At 36.4% G+C, this 12,873-nt stretch overlaps 1 protein-coding gene across 1 annotated transcript in view; it reads left to right on the forward strand.

Annotated features, from left to right (window-relative positions):
- PIK3C2G (phosphatidylinositol-4-phosphate 3-kinase catalytic subunit type 2 gamma) overlaps positions 1-12,873 on the forward strand; it is a 379,881-nt gene that overhangs the window by 37,431 nt on the left and 329,577 nt on the right. The window contains exons 5-7 of the mRNA XM_054443284.2: positions 224-326; positions 7,123-7,193; positions 11,119-11,182. Of these exons, the coding sequence (XP_054299259.1) occupies positions 224-326; positions 7,123-7,193; positions 11,119-11,182 (238 nt within the window). The remainder of the gene's footprint in view (positions 1-223; positions 327-7,122; positions 7,194-11,118; positions 11,183-12,873) is intronic.

Raw genomic sequence — 12,873 nt, forward strand, 5'->3', positions numbered from 1 at the left:
TTATATCTATATATCTATATTTCCTGTCATATTATTCATTTATACACAAAAATATATAATGCATATATATTCACACACACACACACACACACGCACACACACACACACACTCAGCTTTTACCAAACTAAGTTCCAAAAATAAAAGAAAATGAAGTCAGAGAGGAAAACACGTATTTGGGAATATTATGGGAGGATATGATTGTGTTCATTTTTTCTCCTTTAGCGACCACTGTTTGGGGAGCCACAAATTGTTTCAAAAAGATAAATCTGTTATTCAGCTCCACCTGCAGAAAAGTAGGGAAGCTCCAGGAAAGCTATCTCGAAAGGTAAGACCTTCTTAGCATTGGTTTCAATTAGCAAACTGACAGTTTTAAGGACAATATTTCTAATTTTTGAACTATTGCCAACTTGGAATTATATAGCTTAATTAATACATGTTTATGTAAATATATTCATTGAAACATGATGAAATATCTTATCTAAATATAAATAACTGTTAACGATTTGAACTGATGCAATAACATGAACACATTACTGCAATCTTAGTGTTATGGACTGAATGTTTGTGTCCCCCCAAAATTCATAAGTTGAGGCCCCGGGTGATAGTATTAGGAAGTGAGGTCTTTGGGAGGTATTTAGGTTTAGATGAAGTCATAAAAGCGGAGGCCTTATGATGAGGTGGTAAGTGCCCTTATAAAAAGGGTTTAGAGCATTCTCTCTGTCTTTCTCTTTCTCCCTCCCTCTCCCTCTCTTTCTAAGACTCTCTCTCTCTTTCCTCTCACTATGTTAGGATACAGCAAGAAGGAAGCTGTCTGCACACAGGAAAAGGGCTCTGACCCTGATTATAAACTTTGCAGCCTATAGAACGAAGAGAAATAAATGTATGTTGTTTAAGCCACCCGGTCTCTGGTATTTTGTTATAGCAGCCCAGGCTGACTAATACACTGAGTATAACAAATCTGTTGGTTTCTTTCAAAAATCATCTGTGAGACATTTATTAAGGTTATCATATTTATACTTTTCACGTATCTTCTTAGAAGTAAATGAAATAGAAAATGTAAAGGGGAATCACTGAAGGCAGAAAAATAACTTGTTTTCTGTGAAGACTGTTTATGTCAACACAGCTTAAATTAGGACAGATAAACTTTCATAATATATATAATAAAGCTACCTAGAAAAGGATGACTGTGCTTTAACGATACAGTTTCATGCTGTTAGATGCGAATTTTATTCCCTCTGTCATGTTGTGAGTTACTTCCAATTCAAACTGCACAGTATGCAGTGAACTTTGATATTATGGCAGTTTTTATCTGTAGAATTTTCAAATTACTTGCTTTAAGCAAAAATCCTCTCACCCTGTCATTTATATTAGGTAACAGATTTCCAGTGGATGATTTCTTTTTTTTCTAGTATGAAGTGTTTCATCATAAGAAAATTTCAGGTAGTACATTAGGTTGCAATGTATCAACGTGGAACACAACATAATGAGGCCAAAAGAGAGTTGTTTAGAAATATCTTTTGGATCTTATGCTCAACTTAGCTGCTGTTGACAGCTCCAAGGCTATACATCTGAAATCTCCAGGAAAAAAATGTTATAAAGTGCAACTGACCCTGTCAATATTAAACTTAAGATTCTTCAAATTGCCCTCAGTGTTGAGAAAAAAAAAGCTGAAATCATCATATTTCATTGGAGCATGGGGGAAGAAGATAAAATGTATGATTCTAATTCGGATGCTGCTAAAATAATAACTTATTGGTAGTAATTAACAAATCACTAACATTTCAGACTCATGTAAATTAAGGTCTGTTTAAAAACTCTTGTAACTCTATTATTCTGATATAGGGCATACATACATGTCTAAGACTTTAACATTTCTATCACATTTAATCTTTTCAATAATTCTATAAGGTAAACACTATTAAAAATAAGGAAACTGAATCACAGGGAGGTATCAAGACTTTCCCAAGATTAAAATCATGAAACTGATGAGCAGAGAAGTACAGATTTGAGCACAGTCAGTGAGTCTTTGGAGCCCATGCATTCCTACCAACTTATATGGGAAATATACTCAGAATTTGCAGTATATTCTCAAAGGTTTTGGATGTGTGTTTCAGGGTAATTGGTCAAAATTCTAGCTTCATGCATCCACATGTGTGTGTGTGTGTGTGTGTGTATGTGTAATTTTTTTTCCACAGCAATATCCATGTAGCTCAAAGTCTGGGGCATGATAGGTGATTAATAACTAAGCATATTATATATGGTTATATATTATATTAATATGGTATATATTAGGTGCCAAGTGATGTTCTTAGTGCTTTAAATGAATTAATTGACAGTAGCCCAAGAGCAAAGAAGTAATAAATACAGCTATTTTTCTATCTTATAAAAATAAAAGAACTGAAAAGTCAAGAGATTATTTAAATCATCCAAAGTTGCACAGCTAGTAAATAAGGGTGTTGAGATGAGAGCAAAACTATCTGGCTATAGATCACACTATATGGTAATGTCAGCCAGCGCAGTTACATAGTATAGCTGACTCCGTCAATATTAAACTTAAGATTCTTCAAATTACCCTCAATGTTGAGAAAAAAAAAGGTGAGATAATCATATTGCTGTCATCACCACTGTTGTCATGTCCAGGGACAAGCATATTGTTATCTCTGGGTGTATAATGTGTAGTTCTCATCAGAAATGCCTGTTTTTCAATATGCCATTTGGATCACAGTGGGAATTAAGTTACATAGTTCTTTTTGATGCTTCATGGTTCAACTTACAAGCTTATCCATCCTACAGTAAAATCACCAATTCTTGGATAATTCAGCAACTCATAGGCAAAGAGTATGAATGCCTTTTCTCATCCACAACTTTTGCTAATATTGATGCTGTTGTTTAAAATGGATAATACTTGAACCCGAGAGGCGGAGGTTGCAGTGAGCCGAGATCGCGCCATTGCACTCCAGCCTGGGTGACAGAGCGAGACTCTGTCTCAAAATAATAATAATAATAATAAAATAATGGATAATACACCTGATAGCAAATGTATTTGTATATTTCTATATCCTCCATTCATGCAATAAGTATTTGCTATGTAACTGCTGTGTATTACATACTAATGCTGTGTATTAATACTAATGCATAGTTAGAGTAGTGAGCAGTATCAATAAGATCTAACTACGCATTAATACTAATGCGTAGTTAGAGTAGTGAGCAATATCAATAAGATCTCAGCCCTCAGGGGTTCAGGGGATGCAACTGGCACTGATTTCCAATTAAAAAGCAGGGGTAACTTCCATGCAGAATATGAAAAAGGCATTCCGTATCTCCATCTCTCTAAGTCTTGATTCTTTTTATTTATTTATTTTTTTTGAGACAGAGTCTCGCTCTGTTGCCCAGGCTGGAGTGCAGCAGCGTAATCTTGGCTCACTGCAACCTCCACCTCCCAGGTTCAAGCGCTTCTCCTGCCTCAGCCTCCTGAGTAGCTGGGATTGCAGGCACGTGCCACCATGCCTGGCTAATTTTTGTATTTTTAGTAGAAACGGGTTTCACCATGTTGGTTAGGCTGGTCTCAAACTCCTGACCTCGTGATCCACCTGCCTCAGCCCCACAAAGTGCTGGGATTACAGGCATGAGCCACCGTGCCTGGTCCAAGTCTTGATAGTTTCAGGATGTCTTTTTGTTTTCGCATTACATTTCAAAGGGGAAGATACTACATTTTATTAAAACTTTAAGGATTTACTTCCAGGAACTGGGATAAGTACTTTATACAGTGTATACAATCTAGTAACAACTGATTAATTTAACAAATAAAACTTGTTACATGACATTCATAGTACTTGCCTTTTCTAGAATGTAGAGTTCACATCCTAGTTGAGAGACAGACAATAAACAAATATATATAATGAAGTCCTATGGAGATATGTGCTCTGAAAGAAAACATAGCCAGCTCTAAAAGTTGAGAGAAGCACCTAATGCAGATGGGTAAGAGGGGCTAGTGGTAGTGCTTGTTTTTCTGTCTAAATCCTGGAGCACATAGGCCTAGCTCTGATAGTTAGAAATGAGGAATATTAAATTTGTTCATTTAGCCTTCTATAAAAAAGCAAAAATTCTGGTTTCATATTGCTCAATTTCAAATGTTCACTTTTAGGCAAATTGTTAAATTCCCCATTTAATTTCTTCATCAAAAAATGTGAATAATAATAGTTCTTACTTAATGTGGTTATTATGAGAACTCAACTGAGAAATATAAATGAAGAGCTTAAGTCAGTGCCTGCACTTAGTATAGCTACCTAAGTATTAGCTATTGAAGTCATAAAATTGGATGTTTCACTGTGTGCTATTTTGGTCCTTTATAATTAAAAATTCTAAAACATTATTAACATCAATTTGCATTAAAACATTTAGAAATTTACTCACTGTGTTGGAAATATTGAGAGAGATGGACATTTGTGTGTTATGTCAAAACAGTATATACACTGCAGTATCATGACTTTTGTTGATATATCAACAATTTTAATATATCACAATTTTTCTTGTAAGCTTTCATACTCATAGAGCAGGATAAATTTTAGTCTTAATTGAAATTTCTATATGTAACAAGAAAATAAAAATAAACTGGTTTGGTTTTGAGGTAAGCTTTATAAAATTTTCTTTCTAAGATGTATATGATTTATTGATTAACTTAATATAACTGAAACAGTTTATCAACTTGTGTCTCATCTTCATTATCTGAATTGCCTTATTTAAAATAAGTAACCCTTGATTTGTATATTTAATTTTATATATACATCATAAGGAGATAGCAAATGTTCTCTCAGTTTTATTTTTTATAGTGGTGTCAAAATTCTCTGTGATTTTCAGGATTTCAGCTGTAAGTAAAACATTTATGAACAATTATAATCTTTCTAATAAAACTGTAAAATTGTCTTGATAGTATTCTTTTTCACGTAATACTAGGAATATGACTATCATCATTATATTAAATTTATTGATACCATTGCCTCGCAGTAGATACTTTAGAGCTTTCTAATTGTGCAAAGCTCAATTCATCTTAAATAATATTTTTATTTTAAACTTGATAACATTATACTGAAATAGTATAATTTAATCCTCATTTCAAGGGAACAAGAAAGTTGTTCTAAAAAAAAAAAAAAAAAGCAGGCCAGGAGCAGTGGCTTAGGCCTCTAATCCCAGCACTTTGGGAGGCCGAGGTGGGCAGATCACCTGAGGTCAGAAGTTTGAGACCAGCCTGGCCAACATAGTGAAATCCCATCTTTACAAAAATAGCCGGACCTGGTGTTGCGTACCTATAATCACAGCTACTCAGGATGCTGAGGCACAAGAATCGCTTGAACCCGGGAGGTGGAGGTTGCAGTGAGCCGGGATCATGCCATGGCACTCCAGCCTGAGTGACAGAGCAAGACTCTGTCTCAAAAAATAAATAAATAATAAAAAGCAGGTTGATGATCTTTAGAAATCATCCAAGGTTTCAAAATTTTAAAGCTGCTACCTTGATTAGCTATGAATAACTTAATATTTTTAAATTTGTTTCCTTTTTTGTCTATCTCAAATTTGATCAAAAGTATTGCCAACACTGTAGATATTAATCATAAAATCAAGATTTTCTTATAGCTCAGCGGAACATTCACGAAAATTTACAGCAATAGATTTTTGTATGAGAAAAAATTTTAACTTTTTCCTTTTTCCTTAAGGCCAAGGTATGGCCTCAGCTTTAAGGAAAAGTTAAGTGCACACTATTTTTTATGGACAACTACAGGAATTTTCCTCCAGCTTTTGTTTTTTTCAAGATCTGTTAATAATTGTAACAAAAAAAATGTTTCCAATACATGTACCTTACAAAGTTATTTTTCCTCCAGCCTATGGAGGTATTTAAATTTAAAAATTTCTAGCAAAAGGTACTATGACAAATACCGAAAATATTTCTGGAAACCAAATACATTGGTTTTTAAATGAATATGATTATGCTTCATAGAAAGATGTAAACAAGTATATTCTTTATATTCTTGCTTTGGTTTTAACTTCTGAAAGAAGACAAGCGCCAAATATTACAGTTCAAATCTTATTTTTTTATTTTTACTGTTTTTCACTTCTGTATTTTCCCTCTTCTTTTACTATACTTTTCATGACTACAGTTTAGCTTTCTCTGTCGCAGAAACAAATTGTCTTGTCACTATCACACTTTTTATTTTAGCTGTCCCAGTGACTCTACATGTAAATTTCTAGAAAGTAAGACTCACATCTTCGTTTCTCAGTCATTCTACATAGTGTTTCTTTTTCACAGCATGTAGTCAAAATATTGTTTTGTAACAGTGACCTTATTCTTTCCATCTAACTTAGCTTCCTTCTTCCTCTTCACAAAGCAAACCAATATAAAAATTAATTTACCTTTGACATTGGTCCATATAAAGATTTTCCTTCTGATGTTTTCTGTCCGAATCTCTAATAGTCAGTTTTAAAAATGGATTGTGTGTGTATTGACACACAAGATTACATACACCCTAGGCATTAAGGGACCCATTCAGATCTCAACCTTAATGCCACCGTGTGGCAAAATCGTGCAATTATGATGAGACAAACTGCATTCTTTGCATACTTGCAAAGGGTTTTCATGAATGCCCTGTTGCAGGAGAGCTAGTCAAGAAGTTAAGGTGTGCGTGTGTGTGTGCGTGTGTGTGTGTATGCGCGTGTGTGAGTTGATTATGTGTCTGCCTACCCATCTGGCAAAATGTCAGGCTTTACACTGCCATAGCACTAATGGCCTAAATGTGAAAACAAAATGTGCATGTATGTGGGAGAACTGGTGGCAAAAAATCTGCCTTCATACTTAGTAGGAGAATTTAATGTTTGACCTTGGTGATGCCACGATGTTTTTCAACTGTCTTTCAGGTTTATTCTCAACCAAAGCTCAGATTTCTGTTTTACTTTTGAAAAGGCTTATATAGTTAAGGAGAGTCTTGTAAGGTCTTTCAGACAAAATGTAAAAGTGATGAATGAGGGTTATCAAAATAGGTGAATAAAATGACAGCAGGAAGTTACGGACCTATTTTTATCTGGTACTCATTCCTGTTCACTCTATAAATATTAGTATATTCTGCTGTCTACAGCATGAAGAGGACCACAGTCAGTTTTATCTGAACCAACTTCTAGAATTTATGCATATTTGGAAAGTATCCAGGTAAGACATTTTATATTTGTTCCAAGACTACTTTCTGATTGAGTTCTCAAATGTCAAATCTCGGTATTTTTCAGTTGATTGTAAAAACTGCCCATTCACTGGGACTGTGGAAGCTATTGTACTTTCAATAGGCAAATTCTGTTAATAATTACGCATTCTTCAAAGTTATTCAGACATATTTGAAGAGCTGCTAACAGTTTCCAGAACATTCTAACATTCATTTAAAAAAATCTCTGCTGCTGGTTATTACATTGTCAAGGACTTGTTTTCCTAATTCATTTTGTGAATTTGGGTTTGCATATGTCACTTAAGCTCTTTGTATAACAATATTAATACTTCAAAGGTAACCATCTCCTACTTAATTTGTTTCTGAAACTCCCTGAAAATAAATGGTATATCATAAATACAGGAATGTAAATTCAAATTGGAAAACTTGATTGACAACAAATGAACATATCCTACTTCATTCTTATATCTAAATGTATGTATGTATTATTTGGAAGAATAGACTTATTGGGTAGCAAAACTGGGTGTTTGGGTATATCTGCAATTAAAGTTGTTGTGAGCTGAACCAGTAGAAAATGTAGCGTGGGAGGTACAGGTCATAAATCTCTAAAGTAAAGGCTGATATAACATATCAGCTAAATTTACAATAGCAAAGACATGGGATCAACCCATATGCCCATCAGTGATTGACTGGATAAAGAAATGGCACATATACACCATGCAGCCATATAAAGGAATGAGATCATGTCTCTTGCGGAACAGAGATGGAGCTAGAAGCCATCATCCTCAACAAACTAACACAGAAACAGAAAACAAAACACCACACATTCTCACTTATAAGAGGGAGCTGAACAATGAGAACACATGGACACAGGGAGGGGAACAACACACACTGGGGCCCGTCAGAGTTGTGGGGGAGGGAGAGCATCAGGATAAATAGCTAATGCATGCAGGGCTCAATACCTAGGTGATGGGTTGATAGGTGCAGCAAACCACCATTGCACACGTTTACCTATGTAACAAACCTGCACATCCTGCACACATTTCCCAGAACTTAAAATAAAATAAAATTGGCCAGGTGCAGTGGCTCACGCCTGTAATCCCAGCACTTTAGGAGGCCTAGGCGGGCGGATCACAAGGTCAGGAGTTCAAGACCAGCCTGGCCAACACAGTGAAACCCATCTCTACAAAAAATACAAAAATTAGCCAGGCATGGTGGCATGTGCCTATAGTCTCAGCTACTTGGGAGGCTGAGGCAGGAGAATCACTTGAACCCAGGAGGTGGAGGTTGCAGTAAGCTGAGATCATGCCACTGTACTCCAGCTTGGGCAACAGAGTGAGACCTCATCTCAAAAAAAAAAATTAATTTAAAAATAATAATAAAATAAAATTAAGTTTAAAAAATAAATAAAAATATGAGCTAAAATTGTTTTTAGTGACTATGGTAATGTTTTTGTGAAGTTATTATATATTTACATATATTATCTCATCTAATTCTTTCTAAAACTCTGTGATAGTATATATTATCCTGTTTCAAAACTAAAGAAACTGAAGTTCTGAGAGGCTAAATAATTCGCCTAAGGCCATTCTGGTCATCAGTGGCAGGACTAAAATCAGGTCTGCCTGAAATTTACAAAGGACATTTTCTTTCATTAAACTATTGTGTTTTTCCATTGCCCTTCTCTGCCACCCTTCCCCCTAAAAATATCCACCTTCACTCCATAAAATCATAGAATAGCTAGGACTAGAAAGGATTTTAGACATAATCTAATACAAATTTTTGTTTTATAGGTAATTACATAATTCCGCTATAGATTTCTGTTGTATAACATACAAACAAGGTCTGTAGTTTCCTTTCTCCAAAATAAATCTACCCAGGGGTGGGGGGAACAGAGAGAAAGGGAGAGAAACACACATACACCTCAAATATGGGAAGTTTTTCAAAAAGCAGGAAATCCTTGGGACACAAAGGACTTTGTTGGGTTGGTGGAGGGTTGTTGCACCTTTTAAGTCACTACTACCTGGGGCACAGAGAGGCAAGCCAAGGCTGTGAGAAGAGAGTGAGAGAAGGAGGCTTTCATTCTGTTCTTGTCTTACCCCTGCCATTGCCTGCCCCCTAGCAGACATTTGATGGCCAGTGTGCAGTTGCAGGAGTCCAGAGGGTTCATTCAGGGCAAAGCAAAAGTTCTGCTGTAGCAAGGAGTAGAGGAAACATGTCTGGGACAGTCTAGCTTCAGACTTTACTCCTCCACCCGTCCCTCCAATCCCAGGGAAGTGGATTACAGTCTGGGGTGATGCCATCTCCCAGTGCGATTTTGTCTGTGGTAAAGAAACTAAAAACAGAAGTTCAAACACTTGGCAACCATCACACAAATATTTATTCCCATAGCCATGACTAAAACCAAGTATCTAACTCTCAATCAGTGCTTATTCCACTTCCATTATGTTCTGACCCTTCCCCCCTTATTTTTCTCAAAGGGTATCTAACACAGAGACATTCTCAGCCTCATAAAGGCCACTGTAGAACTTTACTTTTGGGGATGCAATGCTTCCCTGCCTGCCCGCCTCAGAACACCGTATTGGATCATCAAAAAAAATCAAGCACTGGATGGCAAGGGCTTTGATTTCAGCCCTTCTCTTTTATGACTCAACTTCCTCTTAGAAGTTGAGCATATCACTCACCTTCACTACTTCCCAGTGTTTTTTTCTATAAAATAGATACAATATCCAAAAACAAAGTGCTGAAGTGGGTGCATTCTTGGTGGTACTAATAGTTTCAGGTTTTATATAAAAACACTGCCATTGGCCAGGCGCGGTGGCTCACGCCTGTAATCCCAGCACTTTGGGAGGCTGAGGTGGGCGGATCACGAGGTCAGGAGATCAAGACCATCCTGGCTAACACGGTGAAACCCCATCTCTACTGAAAATACAAAACATTAGCCGGGCGAGGTGGCAGGCGCCTGTAGTCCCAGCTGCTCGGGAGGCTGAGGCAGGAGAATGGCGTAAACCCCGGCGGAGGGAGCCTGCAGTGAGCCGAGATCGCACCACTGCACTCCAGCCTGGGCGACAGCGAGATTCCGTCTCAAAAAAACAAAAACAAAACACAACAAAAAACACTGCCATTGCCCAAATCTTTAGTTATTATTTTCCTCCCCTTTCATTGACTTTTACATATTCTATGCATTTTGTCTTTGAACTGACAGAGGTACTCCAACTAAAGTGATAATGTAAAAAAATGAGAATGCAGCCACTGTAAAAATAATGGTGTGTTTTTTAATGTTGCGTTTCTGAGTTGTGTGACTTATGATTCAATTTAAGTCAGGAGTTTTCAAGACAAATAAGAAGGTAAAGTCAATAATGTTTGGGAAAATAATTTTTGAACAGCGAAGCTCAGAAGAATTTCTGCTCAAATTGCATGTCTTCTCCCTAAGCGTAGATAAAGCTGCAGCAGTAAGAGAAGCTTAGGAAAGAAAAATGCAGAGGTTTGATGTCGGAGACAACTCAATCTATTATAAATATAAGCCATTAATTCCAAATGCAATGCTCTACAAGATATGCCATACTTAATATTTCTTGATGTTAATATATGCCATTATCTGCTTATGAATCCCTTTGCAACTTACAGTTTGAATTAAGAGTAGTTGTATATAATGATCAGCCTTTGAGAGGTTTGGTTAATTTATCATGAATTCTTTGGAGTTCTAAGACTTTCAAATATGTTTGTAGTCTATCAAGTTATACAAACTTTATAAGGCACCCTTCTGAGATGTTTTTAAAATTATGTCAACAATAATCCTTTTTATACCATGCCTATGATAGTATCATGGGCAAAACAGAATTTGTGATAAATGTTTGTGCTAAAGGTAATATAAGTTTTCCTACCCAATTTTAAACAAAGTTTCTATTTTTTATTTTCCAGACAATGTCTCTTAACACTCATCAAAAAATATGACTTCCACCTGAAATACCTATTGAAAACTCAGGTATTGACTTTTGTTACTTTATCCACCAATTCAGTAAGCGTTTGTTTTTAAAACATCTACTATTTTTCTAAAACTTTCCAAATTTTGAAGATGACAAAAATGAATAAAACAGAGGATCTACACTTGAAAGGCTTTCATTTCAACCTGGTAAAATAGACAAGTAGAAAGGCATATACAGTAAAGTGCTACAACTGCTGAGGAAAGACTGTATGTACACAAGATGCATAAGAAAGAATGGTCAGTTTTATCCATTTGAGCTGAATGTTGACAAATGAGTACTGTATGTGTCTCCCAGCCAGAGACGGGCATTGTCAAGGAAGGTGGGGAATAGACATAACTTTCGGCAAAAAACAACATGAACAGAGGCACTTTGGGAGGCCAAGGCGGGCAGATCACGAGGTCAAGAGATCGAGACCATCCTGGCCAACATGGTGAAATCCTGTCTCTACTAAAAACACAAAAATTAGCCGGGCGTGGTAGTGGGTGCGTGTAATCCCAGCTACTTGGGAGGCTGAGGCAGGAGAATCGCTTGAACCTGGCAGATGGAGGTTGCAGTGAGCCGAGATTGGGCCACTGTACTCCAGCCTGGCGACAGAGCGAGACTCAGTCTCAAAAAAAAAAAAAAAAAAAAAAAAAAATTGACAGACAGAGAAAAGAGTCAGGACCCAGCCTGGTGTGATTAGGAAACTATGACATTTGAAATGGCTGCAGTTAGTGTTCAAAGTTAGAGGCTGGAAAAAAATCAGATGAAAGAAGCAGACAGGGGCCAAATTATGTAGGATCTTATGGACCTTTTATGGCCAATTTTATGATGTTCTACTTTGTCAGCTGATGACATGGAGCCATTAGGCAGGGTAGTAGAATGACTGATGGATGATTAGAAGGACATTTCATTAGCCCAAAGAGATGATGAGGGCATGGACAAACACTCTACTATAGGGATGATATGAGGGGACAGATTCATAAGAAGTGAAAATGTGCAATTTACATGATTTGGTGAAATTCTATGTGCCTAGAATAACTCAAAATTCTGGACTGCTGACTGACTCCGTGGAGACATCAATTCACTATAATAGTGAAGAGAGAAGGTAACATGGCAGAGGGAATGATGGATTCATTACAAGGCTACTGAAATTTGGTCACCTATTGGTCATTGAAGTTGTGATCTCCATTAGGCAGATTACTTCTTACAGTTTCTTCTTCCAGGGAAGGTTTAGCCTTCCACAGATAAAACATCACATTACTACAGAATATTGTGAGTCAGGGAACATTTTTTAAACAAGTGACTTCTTTCCTTCTGTTAAATAATTGATTCCTGATATAAATAAAAGGGTACATAACTCAGATAATAACTATTTGTAACATCAATAAATACTAAATATATCTGAAAATAATAAATTCTACTTATTGATGTAGATACTGAAATCATATGTGACTTCCACATAAATATCTAAAGACATGGAGACTACAAATACAAGACTTAACGTTTCTCCCTAAAGTGTAATCCTCTCACCCTAATTCTACTTTTTCTGCTCCGGCCTGGTCTGAGTCTGGAAGTTTAAAATGTGGAATGTGAAAAGAATCCACAATTAGCTTGTTTTAAGTCTCATAAGTGTTATGGTTAGTACCTCTAATCAGCCTTGTGAGAGTCATTCTTTCTCATGTAGAATGTGAAACTTACCAGGTTACCA

The sequence above is a fragment of the Pongo pygmaeus genome, chromosome 10 (genome assembly GCF_028885625.2).
Source record: "Pongo pygmaeus isolate AG05252 chromosome 10, NHGRI_mPonPyg2-v2.0_pri, whole genome shotgun sequence".
Lineage (NCBI taxonomy): Eukaryota > Metazoa > Chordata > Mammalia > Primates > Hominidae > Pongo > Pongo pygmaeus.